The sequence below is a fragment of the Pantherophis guttatus genome, chromosome 3 (assembly GCF_059756535.1).
Source record: "Pantherophis guttatus breed Tessera chromosome 3, ASM5975653v1, whole genome shotgun sequence".
Lineage (NCBI taxonomy): Eukaryota > Metazoa > Chordata > Lepidosauria > Squamata > Colubridae > Pantherophis > Pantherophis guttatus.
In genome coordinates this window covers 70,315,887-70,339,377 of record NC_142065.1, presented here as the reverse complement: position 1 = coordinate 70,339,377, position 23,491 = coordinate 70,315,887, and the positions used below count along the sequence as shown (strand labels likewise).

Genomic DNA, 23,491 nt, shown 5'->3' with positions numbered 1-23,491 from the left:
GACGACAGGGGATGGAGAAGCAGCTGGGGCAGAGACAGAGATACAGAGAGAGGGGGAGAGAGAGAGATACAGAGGGGGGGAGGAGGGGAGAGAGAGATCAAAAGAGTTTTGTGGTTCCCGGTGTTTTTTAACAACTGGCTCTGCCCTAATGACCGGCTGGATAGGCGTGGCTAGGGAGGTCATGTGACTGGTGGAAATGAGTGACGTCGAGTTGGCCACGCACACCCAGGTTTTGTTGCTCCAGGTCTTTTCTGTGGGAAACAGGTCCAAATGGCTCTTTTCAGTGTTTAAGTTTGAAGACCCCTGCTCTACACCATGTGCACAATTATTAGGCAAGTGAGTATTTTGACCATGTTATCTTTTGTATGCATATTTTCCACCTCCAAGCTGTATAAACTTGAAGGCTTAGTGGATATAAGCAGATCAGGTGATGTGTATTTGCGTAATCAGGGAGGTGTGGCCTAAGGCAGGGGTCACCAACCTTTCGGACCTCAGGGACCACTAAATTCATAATTTTAAATCCTGCGGACCACTAATATGATCTGACTAATGACCGGCTGGGTAGGCGTGGCTAGGTGGTCATGTGACTTGGGTGGGCATGGCCAACTCGATACCAGTCACGTCAAGGGGCGCCACACCAGCCTCTACAGCCTCTATTCCTCCCCTGCCAGCCATTCCTCCCCTGCCCGCCTGGGCTCCTTAGGGCCCCAACAGGAAGCAGTTGTTGGAGCTAAGCAGCCACCACGAGAAAGAGTTGGCAAAACAGCTCAGTTCAAATTGGATCTGACCAAGAAGGAGGCTCAGCAGAAGCATCTCACTGAGGACTAGAAGCATAGGCTTTCCAAACAGAGGGAAGACCTGTGGGAGGTCAAGGCCAGGTACAGGCGCCCGGAGGCTCAGTGGGCTGAGATGGTCAGCCAGTTCCAGGCAATGGTGCAGTCCCACTGGAACAAGGCCCTCCGGCTCTTTGTCACCAGTGGTGCTTCCCTCCAGCCTTCGCCCAAAGCCCTGCACCAGGAGGCTGAAGCAGACCCCAAGTTGGAATTTCTGCCTCCCTCCGACCCACACAAAAAAAGCACGGGCTGTAGTTTGAGGACCCCTGATTTAGTGCAATATAAAAAATGCAAATATTTTTTCTGAGGACCACCAACATTTTCTCGCGGACCACCAGTGGTCCATGGACCACCAGTTGGTGACCGCTGGCCTAAGGAGATCAACACCCTATATCAAGGTGTGCATAATTATTAGGCAGCTTCTTTTCCTCAGGCAAAATGGGCTAAAAAAGTTTTAACTGACTCTGAAAAGAAAAATTGTAAAAGTTTTTTCAGGGGGATGCAGCACTTCTGAAATTGCTAAGATATTGGGGCGTGATCACAGAACACTTTGTTGCAAATAGTCAACAGCATGTGTCCACTGAATAACTTCAATCCAGTACACATCTACTTTGAAATTTATTGTAGCTTTTTTTAGGTAGTAGAATTGTAACCTAAAGGAATTCACAAGTAAGTAAACATGACATGGAATTGGGATGCACAATAAAATGTATGATTTTTGATTACCACTTCATAAGGTGAGGACAAAGATGTAATGGGTGGAAGCTTATTAAAAAGAGATCCAACCTAGATACAAGGAGAAATTTTGTGACAGAACAATTAATCAATGAAATAATTTGCCTCCCAGAGTTGTGGATGCTTTATCACTGGAGATTTTCAAAAATAGATGGGAAACCATTTAACTGGGATGATGTAAGCTCTTGCCTTGAGCAGGGAGTTGGACTAGAAAACCTTCAAGGTCCCTTCCAGTCCTATAATTCTATATTCTAACTGAATTGATCCCATTGGTTGCAACAGGAATTGACTGACTGGTTTGTAACTGACATTGTGGGCTGAGAGAGAGAGACTGGTCCAAGGTCACCTAGTTGGCTTTCATGCCTAAAAAGGGACTAGAACTTAAGAGTCTCCTGGTTTTTAGGCCATCATCTTAACCACTGAACCAAATTGCTTCTTCTGTGGCTTAATACAGTACTAAGCTAAAATTTATTCATAAAGTCTGTCTGTATTTATTTAGCAAATTTATTTCCTGCTCACTCCTAATTGGCTTTAGGCAGCCTAAAGCATAGTTATATAAATACTAAAAACTATATATGAGTGGTGTGGTGACCTAGTGGTGAAGACATTTGCCTCCCACTCAGAAAGTTGAGAGTTTGATCCTAAGTAGTGGTAGTTGTTTGTGGAGTGCACAGAGAAAATATCTGCTGTGAACTCCACATAGGCATCAGGAAGGGCATCTGACCAGTAAATGCTCAGTTCCATTTAGCCTCCCCAACTCTATCCCAAGGGATTACAGAACCATAAAAAACCCTAAAAACGATGTGTAAACATTAAAAGGCCTGCAGCATAATGTCCCCGAAGTCTTCTATTAAATTATAATGAGGAGGATAGTCTTAATTCCAGCACCAGTTTTCTGCCCAATGAAGATCTCGTATCAAAAAACTTTTACAAATTGTAAAATTTATAAAATTGAATTTTACAAATTCAGAAAGCAAGCAGATCGGAAAAACTTACAAATTGCCCAGTTGAATATCTAAGAAAAGATAAATATTGCCCATTTTTGTAGAAATTCATCATCATCTGGATTCTGTTCTTTTCATCCTTTTGGTTTTCTGCTAGTGTTGTTCTGTGCAGTAAAAATGCAAAACAATTAACTGAGGCATAAAACTAGTTGATAATCTATTGGGTCAGGAATAGGAGGAAAGGTGTGTCTATTTCAGCTCTGTATTTGTTCAGTGTGTTTGAATTACAATAGCCTGATCCGATCTGATAAGTTTTTCACAAAACGGAAAAGAGGAAGAAAGTGCTGGAACTCAGAATCTGAAGGAACATAGCCTTTGCTCCACTCTCTTTGCACCCTACTGAGCTTCTGCATTGGGAGGGTGTGGTCATTCTGCACTGTCGTCTTCAGATGGCAGTTGTATCTGCTGTTTGCTGTTTTGCCCTACCTCTTCTGTTTACTCAGACGTAATCTGTCTGGTAGTGCTTCAGCTGACTGCTCGTTGTTGGTACTGCTGAAGCTGTCTCTGGGTTTGGGTCTTCGTTATCGGTCCCCTGCTCTGATTCCAAATCTGAGCCAACTATGAGCAAAGTAGCACATGAATTCGCCTCTGCCATATGCATTAATAGTATTAACTTGCACCTTCATCTTTTTAAATGATTACTAATAAGTCTATCAAATTTTGCCTGAAAATATCTTGCGATACCAATAGCATAAAACGAGTGTTTTATATTTTCTGCCGATATTTAGTGCTTTTCTAGATTTAATACAGGTCAGATCTGGTAGCCTTGATTAATGAGGTTTCATTTCAAAACTGGTTCACTGTAATTATAGATTCCATTGCTTCAATAATTGACATATGTCTCCACAACCAAATATGGAGCAAATGAAGAGTATCTCAACCCAATCCAATTAATATGTTCTTGGTAGTAAAATTGTTTTAACTATTTAACTATTAAATGCATGCTTTATAGTAAGTTTCACTGAATTGAACATTAACTACAAAATGCCATCAGAAACGGGTTGAATAGATCTAGCCCTATTTCACTTGAAAGATATGACTCTTGAAGAAACACACAGACTTGAGTTACATAAAAAAGACTTTGAATGTCAGTGCTAACTAGCAAACATTTAATGAAAATGTAAAAGGAAATGAAGCAGCCTTTAACAACAATATTAATCAAAAGGGAATTCTCAGCTGAAGGCAAAACTTGTATACATAATTTAAATATCATAGGTACACTCACAAATTGCTCTTTTATGATAATAGCATAATATGGATGCTAGCCCCATTGGAAGATACATTGAACTGGACTGCAAATTGTTTGCTGAAAGTGAAGAACTGCATTTGCTTAAGCTATTCTGAATTTTTGATGCAGTCATATAATGAAAATCTACAACTTAACTGCCACTGAAATTGCTTTAGGTATCATAGCCTCTGTTAAAATGTGATAAACATAAAAGACATGGGAATCTTAATGACTATAACATGCAATATTAGTTTGGGAAGGCAGCAATCTTCAGAAAAAGTAAACAAAAAGAAATAATATAATTTTCAGAAAATAGGCTCATCTGCTAACCAATTTGGTGTAGTGGTTAAGACGTTGACCTAGAAACTAGGAGTCTGAGTTCTAGTCCTGCCTTAGACATGAGAAACCAGCTGGATAACTTTGAGCCAATTACTCTAAGCCTCACAGGGTTGTTGTGGGGAAAATAGGAAAAGGAGATAGTGTTAGGTATGTTTGCAGCCTTGAGATACATATAAAGTAATAAAAATGGGATTTTAAAAAATCAAATACATAAAACCAGTAGTGCAAGATCTGTAGGAAGAAAGTATACACTGTATCATACAGATATGACAGAAGAAACAATCAGAGAAGATGCTTATCTTCGGATATGATTCCTGAACTGGCATGTTTGTTATATAAAACTTGTTTCTTTGGATTTTTTATTTATGCATTTATAAACAATTTGCCTCAAATGCATTTAAAAAATAAGTCATGTTTATAAGTAAGTAGAAAGTAACCATTAGAATATAAATCAGATACTATATACCAGTGATGGTTAGCCTTTTTGGCACTGAGTGCTGAAACTGGAGTGCACCTGCACGTGTGCCAGAGCACCAGAACCCAGAAGAGAGCAGCTGGCTGGTGCACATGTGCGCAGCGGCCAGCTGCTCTTCCGGGTTCCATTGTGCACATGCATACCAGACCAGTTGGCTGGCGCGCATGCACGCAACAGAACTTGGAAGAGCAGCTGGCGACGGCACACATGCCCACAGAGAGGGCTCTGTGTGCCACCTCTGGCACGCGTGCCATAGGTTCGCCATCACAGTTATATACAGTCCTCTGATGTAAAATGCAATATAATATAAAAATCTTACATCTTACTAATGTAAATGAAAAAGTTTTATTCTCCAATAAATAATTTTAAATAAAAAAGCTCTAAATTTAATTTTCTCTTTAATTTTTCTGGATACTTTCTTGATGGCATAAACCTTATCAATTTTTCCTTGTTACAAAAAGCCAAGCAGGAAGAAAAAAATAAAGAGCAGCTCTTTTTTTATCATGGATCAATATATTACAGCTTCATAACATGGGCTCAGATTGGGAGTGAAGATGTGTAAAGTATATCCTATCTATCCCACATAGAACAAAGTCATAGAACAACTAGAATTGATTTACTAATAAATGTCCTCTCTTCTTGTATACATGACTCTAGAGAAGATGGTTAACAATTAAAACATCATAAGAACAATTAAAATGCAATCAATAATGAAAAATAAATAACATACAGCAACCAAGAATTGAATACCACACAGTCAATATAAAAAGTGGGCAGGCCTACATTATCAGTATTATTTTGACAACAAAGCCAATGTTTTAATGCCTTGTGACCCAAGTATGCTGCTTTTGACACATCTAATGGGAGAGTTACAACTGGGGAGAGATAGTCCTATAAGAACCCTAGTCTCAAATCGTGAAGGACTTTAAAGGTAACCACCAGCCCCTTGAATTGCATGGCAGCTAATGCAGCCATAAAGCAGAGGAATCATATGTCCTGAGAAACTAGCATCCAGAACTGCCTGAGCTGTTGCATTTTGCACCAGCTGAAGCTTCTGCATATTCTTTAAGGGTAGCCCCAATTTTTGGTCTTTGTTCAACAATTGATACAAGTGAAATATACAATACGGTATATACTGTAGCTTATACAGTACAGTACAATATAAACTTAATAAGTATGTATAAACTTAATAAGTTTTAAGCAAAACTTATAGATAGAATAATGACAGAAAAAAATACATGCAAAAAGACCCCCATGCAATGTCTATGTCAAATTTATCTCTTCTTAATACAATATTACATGAGATTTCAGATTAAGCCTAAAGTTGCTGTGAGGTACACTTCTTAAAGAGTTCCTGAGGAAGATGATCTATTTTATGTGTTAGTAATATATTACAGGTTAACTTCAAAATGCAGCATCGGTGGATGAGAGCAAATCAAATTTACGAAAAGGTTTAGTTGCATAGTTTTCCCTTTTATTTAGATGGAATGAAAGGCAGACAGAACTTTCAAATCTGAAACTACCAAAACAATAGTAATAACATTTCCGGAGTAGATTCTAAGTCCCTGCAATAACCAAGAGGGAAAAAATGCAAATAAAGGCTATCCAATCTCGGTTTTCATCCAGGCTTTCTCATATTATCAGCCAATCATATAGCTACGTGGGGAAAAGGTGGCTACCATGGTTACCACGTAAACAGTTTCCTGTTTCAACAGTAGCTGTTGAGGGAGTCAGGCTTTGTACCTAATTTGGATTTTAAAGCAGCAATCTAGTGGCATAGACATTTGCTGAATCTTATTTCTCAGAGTGCTGGCATACTGGCAATAAGAGCTGCTGCTTATTTGACAGCTTCAGTGTTCTCTCTGCCATTGTGTTGGGAGACAAATAGTATATTCAGGACGTGGAAACAACTTGATCATGTCGGAAATGACTAATAACCAGGATAGCAAGACCAAGAGCATCATTATCAATACGTAAGTACCATGGTATGGTTGAAGCAAAGGAATGGTTTTGAAGCAGGCTCAGTGGAGAGGAGGCTATCTCCAGTCATTTTGTGACAAGCTAATACAGGTTTTCCTAACATACTTTTCTACTGTTTTAGATATAATGTTCATCAAATCAGTTTGGACAAGTAGTTATGGCTTATAAGCATTGCAATCTATAGCAGTCAATGAGGACCGGTTTCTGCGAATATAGGATAAACATATTCCTGAAAACTCAAGTTGCCTGTATTAAGGCTAGAGACTTCAGCAATTGGACATGAGGGTGGGGAGAAGGCATGGTCTCTATAGAAACAGACATCTCCTTCTGCAGTTTAATTGTCTTCCTTAAGCATTTGGTAAAAATCCCCTCAATTAAAAACTGGAATGTAGGAGGTCATTCTGATTCTACTTTCTTTGTGTGAATTGATTCCATTTTTCATGTGGTTCTAAAAGTTTTCATTCTAAAGTAAAGAAAAATGTAGCTGGCTAGAGGATAAATACAGTGGTACCTTGGTGCTCATTGTTAATTGGTTCTGGGAGGTGTGATAAGTACCAAAAATGATGAGTACTAAACAATTTTTTCCTATGAGGAATAATATAGTGAGTCACAAGGCAACTGCCATCGACAAGTTCTGTCTTGTGTGTTGAGTACCAGGACAAAATTTACATGTCAAAATGCATTGAGTACCAAATTCAATGAGTTTCAAAGCAGTTGAGTACTAAGATACAACTATGTATAAATTGAAATATTCTCAAATTACCATATTTTTCGGAGGATAAGACGTACTTCCCCTCCCCCCCAAAAAAAGTGGGTGAAAATTTCTGTGCATCTTATACAGTGACATGGTGGTGGCAAACAGGCCACGCCAAACGGGCCATGGCGATGGTGAACGGTCAACGTCGACCGAGTGGCGTCGAATGGGCCGCATCAAACGGGTTGTAGCAAACAGGCCGCAGCAGCAGGGAACGGGCCGTGCTGAATGGGCCATGGTGGCAGCAAACAAGTCACGCTGAACGCTCACCACCACGGTGAATGGGCTGCAGCGGTGGTGAATGGGCCGCGCTGGTGGCAAACGGGCTGCAGCGGCGGCGAATGGGTGGCACCGAACGGGCCACAGCAAATGGGCCGCAGCAAACAGGCCAGATGAATACTGGATGGATGCTGGGAGGCAGAGGCAGATTTTTTTTTCTTGTTTTCCTCCCCAAAAAAGATAAGTGCATATTATAGTCCGGAGCGTCTTATACTCCGAAAAATATGGTAAATAATTTTAGTATCATTGCTAAATTAAGAATATTTAAGTTTTATTCTTAAATAACAATTGTGCTTATGAATTTATGATTAATGTTTTTTTTTACTTTATTTGAAGAGATTGCAAGTGGTTGAGAAAGGTTAATAGAGTATGTGTGTACACAATTTATTCTGAACCCTTCCTAATAGCCATGCTAGAAAAGGGAAGGAAAGAAATGGAATTGGCTAGTCTCAAATTCACCTAATATTAAACCATAATGAATAAGACCTCTGTCTCCATATTGGGCTTTTTATCAATTATTTATTCTTTCAAAAACAATAAAAGTTCTTGCAGAAAAATTGTTCTTGGTCCTGCCATCATATATTGAGCATCTTTTCTGTCCTACCTTAATAGATTTTGGTGACTAAAAAAAGATGGAAAATATAATGGGGAAATACAAATTCTAAATCGAAGATATCGTGGCATTGAATTCATGTAAATATATGTGTGGATGTCTGTGTCGATGCACATAAACACACTAATTCAGAAATAGAGGTAGAAGTATCTAAATCAGCCATGATACCCTTTCCTACCTTAGTCCTCTATATGAACACTATAATTTATCCAGAGTTTACCCTGTGATATGCTCAAGTAAGAAAGGATATTTTTTAAAATTTAATTTACTTACATAACAGCTGGGTATAATAGATTGATATTTTCGCATTTCATGATGTTATTACCAAATTACAGCAATTAGCCATTAATTGAATTCACAAACATGTGTATCCACTAAAGCACAGATGCACAATGCCAAACAGCTGTGAACACAAACTAATTCTACTTTTTCCTTTTTTCTTATGATATACAATTGTATAAAACCAAACTATAGTAATAAGAGATAATAGGTATAACAATCTAAATTTCCGTTTGCCCATGTTTGTCTATATTATAAAATTATTAGGGCACCCATAGAAATGCCCTTAACCACCTCAGTCTTGAACCATTCAAAACATGGAATTCAGATAACATGTTACTTTAGATAATGGAGGTTAAGATTTAAAAATTTAATAGTTTAAAATAACTGTCACTATACAGAATCCACTTTTCACAGGTGAGACAATTCCTCTACAAGGATGTCCACTGAGGATGACAAACTAAAGAAAAACCTGAATGTGTAAACCTTTCCACCATTTGGGTTCACACATAGTTCTAAGCCAGGTTTTGTTCAACTGTAGATTGTTCAACAAATCACAGTTGTTACGTTCATATATAACCTTATGCTATCTGGATTAATTCAGCTTGTCAACCAAAACGAAGCACCTCATATTTTAACTTTTACCATAGAATACTGTTTACTATAAAGACCTATAGCACATTTTACTACATTTCCTTAAAATGTATTGAACCATAGTTTCCTATTTGTCACCAAGTATTCACAGTTACAGTCCAATAACACCTGGCTTGGTTAAGTAATGCTAAATTATAATATTGTTTTGAAAAATAAGTTACAGTAAATGTGTCAAATTTTAAGCGGCATATTAATTTGAATCAACCTTGTAACTTCTAATCTGTATACTCTTCTATTTATCACCAGGAGCCTCACAAAAGAACAAAATGTATATAAGAAGTTACCATCAGCTTCATCATCTGGGAGACGATTGAGCTTCGCTAGTGCCATGCAAGGTAGTAAAATCGGTTCATTGGGTCGCAGAAGTATCGTGATCACTTCAGAACCAAAAATGGAAAAAGGTGCTTTACCAAGCAGCAAACCTGTTGTTCAGGTAATCAGGCACTATATGAATCATAAATGTAGATCTAATTAACAGTTAAATCTAAGATAAGGGGCTATTAAAGATGCAAAAATGTTAGAAATATATTGGTTCATCACATAAATCAGCCAGATGTTCAGACTGGATATGGCATTTTTATCCACCTGTCGAATCCTTCCAAGAACCTGGGATAGGCAGATGTTGATGTTTGATGGTGTTAGAGGTAATGTTGCAGGATGTAAGCTGTTCTGAGCAAAGCTGCCTTTTGCAATTGGGCTAATAGTGAATTTGTCAATGCCTATGGTGTTCAGGTGATACTGCAGTTGTTTTATGATTGCATCCAAGGTGACAGTACTATTGATACTACCTTTGCTTTCTTTTGCCACAAAAACATTATTATTATCATCATCATCATCATCATCATTATTATTTACTTTATTCATTAAACATGAAACTCAGTCAACTGAACATTCAAAAATGCATCACAAATACAATTGACTGGTGTTAATGGTTGATACAGGTCACTGCCAGGGTCCTAGGTATCAACCAAGTACCTTCTTAAGATGTACAATGTTCCGAGTAGCACAGTTTTTTGCAGTTCCGCTGGAAGCTGCAATTTCTTGATGTATTTTATAAAATTCTTGGACATGGTACCAAGTGCCCCGATGACAATGGGTATTATTATTATTATTATTATTATTATTATTATTATTATTATTATTTCAGATAACATATAAATTAAAATCATTCTTCTTGAATAGTTCTATAAGTGAGAAACATGAGTGTTATTTTCCCTTGGTATCATTCCATCAAATTAAATGATAATTTATTTTAAATAATAATGCTAATTCAAGATAGTAACATTTTGCTGCATGATATAACAAGTAAATGTGTCTGCATATTTGTGTCCCTTGAAATGAGCTATATTTTCTAACAATTAACCAGAGATCATTTAAAAAAGCAATAGGCAACAATACAACTGGATATGTAGTTTAAATATTAAGGCTGGAGAAAATGGAACATCTTGCATAAAATACTCGATCAAACCAGTGGTGAAATCTAAAATTTGTTACTACCGGTTCTGTGGGCGTGGCTTGGTGGTGGTGGGGGTAATGTGACTGGGTGGGCGTGGCCATTTTAAAAAATTTTTAAAACCATTACAACCTCTTCGGCAAGGGGTTGTAAAAAAATGCTTTCAAAAGGCTCTGAGGATCCCAACTGAGTTGCCTGATCGGCAGAGGCTTTTTTAAAAAGCCTCTGCCGATCAGGCAACTCAGCTTGGATTGTCAGAGGCATTTAAAAGAAAAAAAGGGTTTTTTTCTTTTAAAAGCCCTTGAAGATCCAGCTGAGCCACGTGATCATCAGAGGCTTTTTTTTTTTTTTTTTACTTTTAAAAGCATTTTTTGGCCGAAGAGGTTGTAGAAAAAATGCTTTTAAAAGTAAAAAAAAAGCCTCTGATAATTGTGCCGCTCAGCTGCACATGGGGGGGCAGGGATTTTTGCTACTGGTTCTCCGAACCACCCGCCTCCATTGCTACCGGATCGGGCGATCCGGTCCGAACCGGGAGCATTTCACCCCTGGATCAAACCCAATATCTGAGTTGCTTAGTTGCCTTCTAAACTGCAGATATAGTACATATTTTTAGTTTTAATTAAAAGTTAATTCTTGTATTGACATAAGTCTGCCATTTAATTATGAGAGTTTATATATGGTACAACATTCACTGTAGACTCATTGAGAACTACTATAAAATTTTGTATTTTGTATCTTTTTTCACCAAGTCTATATTTTGTTTGTCATCTAAAAAAAAGTCATCCAGCTGTTAATTATCTCTTTACAATTACTTTACAATCTGTTTTAGAATCTTCTGATCACACAGCACAGCTGTGATTGTCGGAACCTTTTTTTTAATCTTTTAAAAGCATTTTTTTACTACCGGCTCGGGCGAATAGGTAGTAAAAAAATGCTTTAAAAAAGTTTTTTTAAAAAGGCTCCGACGATCACAGTTCTGCCAGGCGATCGTCGGAACCTTTTTTTTTTTTTACTTTTTAAAGCATTTTTTAACTACCTATTTGCCTGAGCTGGTAGTAAAAAATGCTTTTTAAAAGTTTGTAAAAAGGTTCCCATGCGTACCACAGCTGATCACACACACCCTCCCCCGCTGTTCTACTTACCTTCCCAAGCCTCCTTTTGGTGCACACTGTGCGTGTATGCATGCAGCTCATGTTTGGTGTGAACTGCGCTTGCGCATGTGCAGCACGCATTTGGTGCATGCGCGGCCAGCGAACCGGTAGTAAACCAGTTCAGATTTCACCACTGAATCAAAGCCAATTTTTAAAAAGCTCTCCTTTTTTCCTAATATCTGTTTAAGGCTGGTGATTTCTTAAAAATCAGAAAAAAGAAATTTTATGTTCATCCATAATAAAGTGATCCTGTGGAAAAAATGCTATAATTTGAAATCTGGAAGCATGTGCTATTACAATCAATATGTGCCTCGTTTTCCTTTCCTCTAAATTTATGCATAAAATATCAGCTCAAAGCTGCAGTCTTAAAGTAAGCCATATCATATTAACTTCTTAGTGGCAACAACTGCAAGTCTATTGGTTTCTAGACTGGGACTGAGGGAAGAATAGAGCTCTTTTACTGTACTTTTGTTATTTATTACATCTACAGGTTTTTGATGATCAGGGAAAAGATGTGACACCTCGTCCACTTTATCGTCCAGAATTGAATGTCGCACACAGACAAAGCAAAATTTTATCAGTACATGATTTTGCTGGGGTGACTCAACCTGATTTCTTGTCTTCTTTATCAATGCAACAAACTTCTGTAGCTAGTATTAGTTTAGCCGGTCCATTTTCCAGGTATGATATGACAACACATAAAATCACTTTGTCAAAACCCATACTGATTTCCTCTAATGCAGAGGTGTTAAACTCGCATTGTCATGGCAGCATCACTTGACATATTATGACTTCCCCCCCTTCGCTAAACCCGGTGTGGGCGTGGCCAGCGCATGACACATCTGGCCCGCAGGTCGCAGGTTTTACCAGCCCTGTTCTAATGTAACATCTACACAAAGGTCTTAAATACTGTTGTTTATCACATGATTTATCCCAATTGATCTTATAACCAGAATACTTTCCAATATACTGTATTATCTGTATAAAATTAGTCAGAGAACTAAAATATCAAATTTACAATTTAAATGTTCATAATGTGCCAAAGAAACAACAATAATATCTGAAGATTGCCTAACAATAGTAGCTAAAGGTTCAAGAATTAAGTCAAAAAGCAAGGGTAAAGGTGGGCAGCTTTGCTGAATACTGTACTGTAACAAAGGATTTGCTATTTGTTGTAAGTTTCACAAATAACAAATGTTAATTGAATCAACAACAAAAAAACAGAAAAATATAATTTTATTAAAATATTGGAAAGCTTGGGCCTACCAGTAAAGATGATGAGAAGCAGATGCAGAAAACTAAAGGTTTCCTTCTTGACAAGATACTGAAAGTTTCTTCATCTGCTGTAGTTTAACTCCACAGCTAATAGCTCCTGAAGCTCAAACAGTGGCTAACACTTAAACTACATTTATTAAAATAAGCCAGCTTTCCCCACTATAATTAAAGTAATTGAAGCATTCTTTTAAAAAAAAATACAATTATTAAAATGAGGAATAGTTTATAAGATCTGTTTTGTAACTAAGGCATGGTTGATTGAAAACATAAACTGGTGGAATTTCTCTTATGTATATTGTGGTGGGAAGAAGACATATGAATTGGACCTTACCTAAGTTCATTCTTATTGAACTCTAGCCCATAGACTTCATCAAGTGAAGAATTAATTACCGCGTCCTACAAAAATACACAGAGAGAAATGAACTGCATTCTATTATAAGGCAGTTTAATTTATTGATTAATTCTTTTTTCATGTATCATTCTTCTTGTCCTTGTGGCAGGCATTTAGCTAATTTGGAAACATAACTTAATCAGAAATCATATTATGTGAATTAGACTAGAAATATTTCGTGAACTAATTCATGAAGAATGGAGTATGCTAATTTCAAATCAATGTCTCCTCAGTTCTTATATATTTGCCTTTTCTATTACAAAGTCAGTGCAAATATATTACATGTAAATGTTTGTCCTCTAATAGATAATATTATAAACAACTGAAAACTACTAAGCTATCAGTAGTTCTGTGAATATTTTTTTTTTGTTGATATGTAATATTCCTTCTTTGTCATTTGCTATTTCATTTCCATTACTTATAAAATGTTCTATTGAAACTACAGAACGTATGGGAGTGGCAGTGTTACAAAATCAAGTGCTTCTACTGAATCAATGGCAGAAGAGATTGTAGAGCCTGGATTTAGACGAGACACAATTTCTAGTTTTACAGGTAAAAATCTACATAAAAACAAATATTTTAATAATCATTTTTTCTTCTCTTTCTACATCATTAATATACATTGCTGGCCTGTACTATACTCATGGCAGTTTGTACTACAATCTGAGTTATATAAGATATAAAAAAAGATGGGAGAAATATCTGATGATGATGATGATGATGATGATGATGATGATAATAATAATAATAATAATAATAATAATAATAATAATAATGTACAGTATAATAAAATAACTATACCGTGTTTCCCCAAAAATAAAACGTCCCCAGATAATAAACCCTCCCTGAAAATAAGCCCTCCCCGAAAATATTTAAACGCACAGCCAGTCCCCACCATTTCCTCTGGTTAGGGTTAGGGAGACAGCTGGAAATCAGGTAAAAAGGCAAGAGGATTCCCGTCTTGCTCCACGCGCCCCAAAATAATAAGACCTCCCCGAAAATAAGGCCAAGCACTTATTTCGGGGTTAAAAAAATATATAAGACAGGGTCTTATTTTCAGGGAAACATGGTAGTACAAAAATGTTTTGATGTTCAATAAAATCAAAGGCATCAATATCAGTAAATAACAAGTCCAGTTACTGTCTTGGTGATTAGCCTAAAATGGTCAATACTGCACACTCTCTGTTTCTAGCTCTATGCTATGGGTGCTCCTCTGTATCTCTCCCTGGTAACATGTTCTTTAAAAAGTGGTTGATATTATGTCTTGGCTAGTTTTAAGTATTACTTGCCCTTACCCCAGTTTATTGAATAGAATTATACTTACTACATCAAAGCCTTCTTTTACCAAATGTTCCTAAAGCAACATCATGAGCAGAGGAGCACACTGTATGTTGCTTTTAGGTATTCACTCTCTCTAGCAAGTCTATATGCCAATGAAGTCGCTACACCAGAGCTGTCAGACTCCCTGCCCACAGACTGGATGCATCACGCGCTGGCCAGGCCCATGCCCAGTTTAGCAAAGGGGAAAAAATTCCCAATACGTCACGTGATGCCGCCGTGACAACATGAGTTTGACATCCCTGCTCTACACCTTAGAAGAAGAGCCTATTCATATAAAAGAAAAAATGTTTATGTTCATTATGTTCAGTAACCTGTATATGACCTATACATGCTGTTCTAAATGCAAAATATGAATTCATTTTCTTTCATGGTAGATGTCCAGGTTAGAAGAGAGGAGATGTTAGAACAACTGACAAAGCAAGATTTAGAAAAGACTGTGGATATATTACTGACTGAGACAGAAACAATTTGGTTGTTTAACATGCCAACTGATATGATATCCTCAGAAGCTGAAGAAGCTGAAGATGTCAGGTAAGCACAGTGCGATGGCTATTATGTACATAACCTTGCCTCTCATTAGCAACTTTGCAATAAAATGTAACTTATAAATTCGGAATTTGTTCCTATGATGGTTTGTATTACAAATATAACAAAATATATTTTGTTTCTGCGGTATCAAGAAAGAGCAATCTATGTTCATTCTAGGTTGAACTGTAATACCCAACAGCTCTAGACAGCACAACCAGTACTGAAGAATTGTGGGAATTGTGGGACAAGATTTGAGAGCCACATATTGCCGTCTACCTTGTTTCCTAGCAACAAAGTATTTTACTGTTACACTGAGTTATAGTTTAGCATTATCTAAAGCAGTTTTTGTCTTGTGCATTCCCATTCCCTTTTTCCTCTTGTACAGGTACTTGGAAACGATAATCTCCTGTTTAACGTTTAACTGGTTACACTTTAGCTTTATATCCGAACCTAGTGAAATATCAAATCAAATATCCCTTTGAGTTTAGCTCAACTCCTGCTGACTACATGGACATAGATTCATAAAACTAGATGGGTTCATGTAAAGTTCAAGTTTTGAAGAGTGTTTTATATGAAACTGGATTATTTTAATAAGCCACAGTTAATTTAAAAATCCAATCTAAGTACTTTAAACCATAAGTGAAAGTTTCCATCATGTCATGGCTGCACAGGAAGAAAAGTATGTGCATACTGTAGTTTACTATTATATCTATTCTAGATTAATTTACAAGTTATTTCGTATTATGTTTTAGGACAATATTTTCCAACTTTCCCTTCAGATGTTTTGAATTATGATTCTCAACTCCTTCCTACAATCTCAAAAAGCTAGTTTAAAAAGAAAAAAGTCATTAAATGTTAGGTTATCCAATTATAAGTCCTTTATATGTTTTCATTAAATTAGCAATCACTGATAATGCATAAAGTATGTCTGAGATTTAAAAAAATGATCATGTTGCACAGCAGAATGAAGGGTCACATTGTCAAGGAGGGCATGTATGATTAAAGAGAACTTGAAGTATTTCAATAGCCATCATCACTAAGTCTCTGGCCAGCTCCTACTGTAATTCTCAAAATCACATTTGTATTTCATCACAAGTGTCTCACTCCACAAGACCCTCTCAATCACTGCCAGTCACTGTAAAAAATGGTAAACTAGCAGTCCAATCATCTGTTTCTTGCTTGATACATTCCCAAATAATTGGTTTCATACTATAAACTTGCCACCACTGAGCATATCTAATGTTTTACAGTCCAGTCAGCTATGGGAAAACAACACAAATATTATTTGCATCATTATATCTATCTGCAAGTGAGCTGTAACAGTTATTTCTTGTAGATCGAGGTGGGCAACTATGGCCCATTTATGACCTGTGGACTTCAACTCCCAGAATTCCTGAGCCAGCCATATGTTGAAATCCATTAGTCATAAAGGGACCGTGGTTGCTCACCTCTTCTCTAGATCCTAAGAATCTAATGGGCAATTGCATAAAACAAAACTGTGCAGAAAGAAATACAAAAATGTGCAGTGTCAAAAATATTGTTTATCTACTGATTCCCAACTGTTAATCTGGTTAGAAAAATGCAAACTTCAGTACTCCCTCAAAAGAATTCCAAAACATTTTACAGTACAATTGTATCCATATCTGCTTAAAAGCAAATCCAACAGAGTACTTACTCCAAGCTGAAGTTTGCAACTTCAGAATTCCACATCTGTTGTAGTACCATTTAAGAATTAGTTTCCATGTACAATATCTATGGACATATTATTTCTAAGAAGATATCTGCAAAGGAAAAAGATATCTGGTTGAAGTTGAAATATTTGCATACAGCATTTTGAATGCATATCTTTTGTTTTCCAAAGGAAAAAGAATATTGCTTATATGGAACTCTGTAAAAACAGACTTGGCAATGATCAATATGCCAATAGAATGATGCAAACATTGAATGGAGCACCAAAGACAAAGGAAGTACAATGTGACAAAATTGTAATGGCTGACAAAGGTAAATTAGTGGGAATTTTTTTAAATAGATCATTGACACTCTATAGAAAGATATATAGTTTCAACTTCGGAAGCAACACCAGAATATTTTTTTTGAGTTTCCTATGTAAATACATAAACAAGAAAATTGTTTGGTCCTTATGCAACTTTTTATTTTCTTTTGGCAGAAATAATGAATATTGCCTCTAAAGATTTCTTATGAAATTGTATCAACTAATATAAAATATTACGTCTACATCTGTACATTTTTTAAAGTTGTGTTTGTACAGTTCAGCATTCTACAGATGTATATGAGAAAATTGCTCTCTATATATTGATTTTTTAAAAAGATTATAATAAAGAGGATAGACTTGAATTATAGAACACTTGACTATGGAATTAAAAGTCAGTTGCTAAATAAGATTTAAGGATATGGAGGTAAAAGGAAAGAATAAATCAAATGTTTTCACAATGGTTTCACACTGAGCGGGGAGTAAGATTTGATGCCTGTTTAATTATTTAATGTATCTATCTATTAAAATCATATAGTGGCAGTAGACTTTAGGAGTGAAAATATAAGCAATTGGCACCAGAATTTCTGTTGTTAAGCAATGTGGCTCATAAAATACAACATCATTACATGACTGCATTACTTAGCAATAACAATCCCAGTAGTCCCAGTTGCTGTCATAATCCAAAACCTCATGGTTAAGAGAGGCCCTCACATGACTGGAATCCTAAACAAGCAGGTCAATAAGTAAGAAGTAGGGGTGAATCAGGGGTGAAATGCTCCCGGTTTGGACCGGATTGCCTGATCCGGTAGCGATGGTGGCGGGTGGTTCGGAGAACTGGTAGCAAAAATCCCTATGCCCCCCCCCCCATACCCAGCTGAGCCACATTATCATCAGAGGGTGTTTTTTTACTTTTAAAAGCATTTTTTCTACAACCTGCTCGGCCAAAGAGGTTGTAGGGGAAAAAAATGCCTTTAAAAGCTTCTGGCGATCCCAGCTGACTTGCCTGATCGTCAGAAGCTTCTAAAAAGCATTTTTTTCTGCAACCTCTTAAGGTTGTAGCAAAAATGCTTTTAAAAGTAAAAAAAAAAAAAAAGTTGGCCATGCCCACCCAGTCACATTACCCCCCCCAAGCCACGCCCACAGAACCGGTAGTAACAAATTTTAGATTTCACCCCTGGGGTGAATAGATGAGTGCCATAGGCAGGCACTTATGACCCCAAGCAGACCAGCAGGGGCTATGGGTGAACTAATGGGGGCTAGGGGCAGATGCTACAAAGTGCAGGTGGGGGTTTATGGGGTAACAGATCCAGGGATCTCATACTTCATGTGGGGATCTTTGGGAGAAAAAGTGATAGGAGTGACTTGTGACCTCCTCTACCAACTTCCCTATTGACTAAGCTTGTGGGAAACTGGCAAGAAAGGTGATCACATGATTGTGGGGATATGTGGCAGCTGGAACTCTGAGGACAGGTCATAAGTTCCCCTCATTCAGTGCTATTGTAACTTGGAATGGTCACTGAACAACTAACCTGAGGACTACTTGTATGTGTATTTTTATATACATCCAACGCTATGTAGATGGCCAAGAATGATTTGAAGTGGATGTTAAATAAACTATAATAAATAAATAGTGTAGAAAAACAGTGAATATCGTAGGTGTAAAAATTTGGACACCCTTTATATCAAGACAAAAGAACCTTTCACTAAAATATACAACTTCCAAACATTTCCTGTAACCAACTAAGAATTGTTTTGAGATTTTTTTTTCTCCCAGAGCTTTCCTTGCTGTTGTCCTCTTTTTTTCTAGCCAGGAAATATTTTTCAATAATATTCAAGTCTAGTTCATTCCCAATTTTTTATTGTTCTTTCCTGAAAGTACTTCATACTCGATTTGCAGTATGTTTCTAATTATTGTCCTGTTGAAATAATCCTGTTAGCTTCAGTTTCTGCTTAGTGTGGGACATTTATTGTTGATCTTGTTGTTTTTATTAAGACTTATATCCTATTTTTTATTTTGATTAACTCAAAATTGTCTTCTAAATTTCCCCACATAAACAATTCTGCGAGATGGATTGTGCTGAGAGAGAGAGTATCTGACCCAAAGACATACAGCGGGTTATCATGTCTATGGGTGGACTGGAGCTCACAATTTTCCAGTTTCTAAGCACCTTTGCTTTCTCCATAGCTCAATTTCAAATCCAAGCGAGCCTAATTTCTAGTCAGTACAACTAAGGAGATAAGTGACTTCCTCTTTTTTGTATAGGTGTATGTATTTTAAAACCTCAGTAGATGGCAGCAGAACCAAATTGACCTTGGCTCAGAAGTAAGCAGAGTCAGCACTAGTTAGTGTCTGGGTAAAGGAACGGCCAAGGTTGTTGGATAGCCATGGAAATTAGGGGGTGGGGGAATACCAGTAGAAGGCAATAGCAAACCAGTTTTTTAATATTGCCAGTAAAATTTCATGGCCCAAACCACCAGTACTCAAGGATGCTTTTACTTTAAAAAAAAAATACTTTAAAAGTATAGGGTAGATTTGTGCAAGAATGCTGCCCCTGTGAGGTGAGTGGAAGCAATTATACACCTCCCTAAAAAATAATTTAAAAAATTAAAATGGAGAAGTCTGTTTAGAAAATTGACATGACATACTTTATGCCAGAGGTCTGGAAAAGAGCTGATGTAATTCCCATCTTCAAAAAAAAAAAAAAAAAAAACCAGATCCAGGAAACTACAGACCTATCAGCCTGATCTCAATACCAGAGAAGATTCTGGAAAAGATAATCAAACAACGAATCACCAAACACCTAGGAGCAAACAAAGGAATAACCAAAAGCCAACATCGGTTTGCCAAAAACAGATCATGCCAGACTAATCTTATTGCATTCTTTGACAAAGTGACAAAATTAGTGGACCAGAGGAATGCTGTCGATATAATTTACTTGGACTTCAGTAAAGTGTTTGATAAAGTAGACCATAACCTACTACTAGATAAAAATGTGAGTTAGACAGCATCACCACCAGATGGATTCATAACTGGCTGACCAATCACACTCAACGTGTAGTCCTCAATGGAACTGCATCTACGTGGAGGGAAGTATGCAGTGGAGTACCCCAGGGCTCTGTTTTAGGCTCTGTGAAGTGCTCTTCAACATCTTCATCAATGACTTGGACGAGGGGATAGATGGGGAACTCATCAAATTTGCAGATGACACCAAGCTGGCAGGAATAGCCAACACTCCAGAAGATAGGCTCAAGATACAGAAGGATCTTGACAGACTTGAACAACACGCTATCTAACAAAATGAAATTCAACAGTGAAAAAAGTAAGGTTCTACAATTAGGGAAGAAAAACAAAATGCACAGGACCGTATATGTGGTACCTTGCTTAATAGTAGTAACTGTGAGAGGGATCTTGGAGTCCTAGTGAACAGCCATTTAGATATGAGCTAGCAGTATGCAGCAGCTGCCAAAAAAGCCACACGGTTCTGGGCTGCATAAACAGGGGGATAGAATCAAGATCACGTGAAGTGTTAATACCACTTTATAATGCCTTGGTAAGGCCACATTTGGAATATTGCATTCAGTTTTGGTCGCCACGATGTAAAAAAGATGTTGAGGCTCTAGAAAGAGTGCAGAGAAGAGCAACAAAGATGATTAGGGGACTGGAGGCTAAAACATATGAAGAATGGTTGCAGGAACTGGGTATGTCTAATTTAATGAAGAGAAGGACTAGGGGAGACATGAAAGCAGTGTTCCAATATCTCAGAGGTTGCCACAAAGAAGAGGGAGTCAAACTATTCTTCAAAGCACCTGAGGGTAGAACAAGAAGCAATGGGTGGAAACTAATCAAGGAGAGAAGCAATTTAGAACTAAGGGGAAATTTTCTGACAGAACAATTAAAAAGTGGAACAACTTGCCTGCAGAAGTTGTGAATGCTCCAACACTGGAAATTTTTAAGAAGATGTTGAATAACCATTTGTCTGAAGTGGTGTAGGGTTTCCTGCCTGACCAGGAGGTTGGACTAGAAGACCTCCAAGGTACCTTCCAACTCTGTTATTCTATTCTATTCTATTCTATTCTATTCTATTCTATTCTATTCTATTCTATTCTATTCTATTCTATTCTTCTATTCTATTCTATTCTAACAATGCAAACACATCCTTTATGATCCTCTGGAAGAATGTGCAGTTATACAAAGAAAACATGAGAATTCCGTGACATCTAGTTATAGTTATCTTAGCTTCTTAAACTAGTTAAAGAAATTCAACCAGTTTGCTTTTCTGAAATATATCAGCAGTATTTCCTTGTAACATAAATATGTGGTACTTACATATAGAACAAAAACAGAACTAATCATGTCTTCTTTTTTTCCATAGAGATAATGGCCACTACCTGGGATTTATTTGATTCTTTTAATGCTTTGGAAGAAGCAACAGCAGAAACAATTAGTGGAGCGCTAACTACAGTGGCTGGTAAACCAGCGGCAGCCAAAGAGCGTGACAAAGCTATCTCCCTTGGTTCTATGGAAGGTACTTTTACATATTATATTTAAATTTCCATATCTTCTCCCAGCCATACCAAGATTTACATATTACCTGTATATCAAGATTATTATATGTAAAAAAGTATATCGGGGTGGTTTTACCCTTTTAACTAGATTATATCATTAAAAATGATGAGGTATTATTGCTATTGACTTGGGTTATCACAATGAAATGAATTCTCTTTTTATTTTTCTTGCAATTTTCTGATATGGGATCAAATAAATCCTAATGAGTAATTCTATAAATGTTAATCTAGACAAAAATCCATTTTTTAAAATGGAGTTTACTCTCCAGTGCATAACATTTCAGCATTTATGAAAAAAATGCACTAATACTGAATTTTACATTAACAATATATAAATACTGAAGGAATAGTTTACAGCCTAGAATTCCATCTCTATTGAAATGGTTTCAAGGTGCAAAACACTCATAGGCACACAGAAACACACACATATACATGTATCCAAATTGTAGATTGAATTGGAGACTGAAATGTCAAAGTAATCTCCTCTGGAAAAATAGAAGAATATAAAACAAAACACCATATTGTAACATTTAATACATTATTTATTAATAGATGTTTATTCTGCCCTTAAAATTCCAAGTCAGTTCAGAAAATGAAAAACTGAACATTATTTTCTCTTTCTTCTAATACTTCAGATGTTCTCTTTGTAACATTTGCTGGGTTTTTTTCTCCTTTCAGAAAGCTTTACTTCAAGTTCCATTATTGATCTTGAAAGTGTAATTCTCTCCCGAATTCAGGAAGAAACAGAAGACCACTCAGAACTTATATTTAAATCTGACAAATTTAATCAGGATCTATTTTATATGGAAAGAGTCCTAATGGAGAATATTTTCCAGTCGAAACTTGCAGCTTATCGGCAACTTCCTATCCTCATAGGTACATAAGTGATCAGGTATTTACTCATCAGCCTGAGTTCAGGAACAATTTCTCTTATTGTAAAAAAAATATTTACGTTAATATACAATACAGTAATGTTATTCTTAGAAGAAAGAATAGGGAAGGAGTTCTCAAACCCACTGCTCATGAATCAACTTTATTTATACAAATCCTTCCTGAAAAGAAAATGTTAACCTGGTTTACAAATGAGGTGTTAGAATGTTTTGATACCTACAATCTAGAACAAAGGTCTTCAGTTAGTGGGTTACACCTTTTTTTTTTTTTAATTTGATTTATATGCCGCCCTTCTCTGGAGACTCAGGGCGGCTTACAATGCGTTAAGCAATAGCCTTCATCCTTTTGTATATTTATACAAAGTCAGCTTATTGCCCCCACAAACTGGGTCCTCATTTTACCTACCTTAGAAAGGATGGAAGGCTGAGTCAACCTTGAGCCTGGTGAGATTCGAACTTAAAGTAATTGCAGACAGCTGGTGTTAATCACAATGCTTTTAGTCTGCTGAGCCACCAGGCCCCTCAAAAAGACATCAGTGTCACCCTCATTATTTTGTTGTTGAAGAATTAAATCAGAGCTCCTCAAGGCTTGACTTTTCTCCAAATGTCAAGATAAATGTGGTCAGTTACAAAAAACATTTTCCCTTCAAGGCAAACTCAAGACACTTAAAGAATTTTTTTTTAGAAATGTAAGTAAAAGGCAGAAGAAGGGTCTGAGCCCTCCGGCAGT

At 36.9% G+C, this 23,491-nt stretch overlaps 1 protein-coding gene across 5 annotated transcripts in view; it reads left to right on the top strand.

Annotated features, from left to right (window-relative positions):
* Positions 1 to 23,491, top strand: part of DNAI4 (dynein axonemal intermediate chain 4) — a 40,737-nt gene that overhangs the window by 4,874 nt on the left and 12,372 nt on the right. For 3 of the 5 annotated variants that reach the window (XM_034433255.3, XM_034433257.3, XM_034433256.3), the window contains exons 2-8: positions 9,420 to 9,606; positions 12,268 to 12,458; positions 13,889 to 13,995; positions 15,159 to 15,315; positions 17,174 to 17,313; positions 21,679 to 21,831; positions 22,550 to 22,747. In XM_034433255.3, the coding sequence (XP_034289146.2) occupies positions 9,420 to 9,606; positions 12,268 to 12,458; positions 13,889 to 13,995; positions 15,159 to 15,315; positions 17,174 to 17,313; positions 21,679 to 21,831; positions 22,550 to 22,747 (1,133 nt within the window). Of the gene's footprint in view, positions 1 to 6,305; positions 6,588 to 9,419; positions 9,607 to 12,267; positions 12,459 to 13,888; positions 13,996 to 15,158; positions 15,316 to 17,173; positions 17,314 to 21,678; positions 21,832 to 22,549; positions 22,748 to 23,491 lie in introns of those variants that run through there. The other 2 variants (XM_034433254.3, XM_087891092.1) reach the window with 2 other exon arrangements.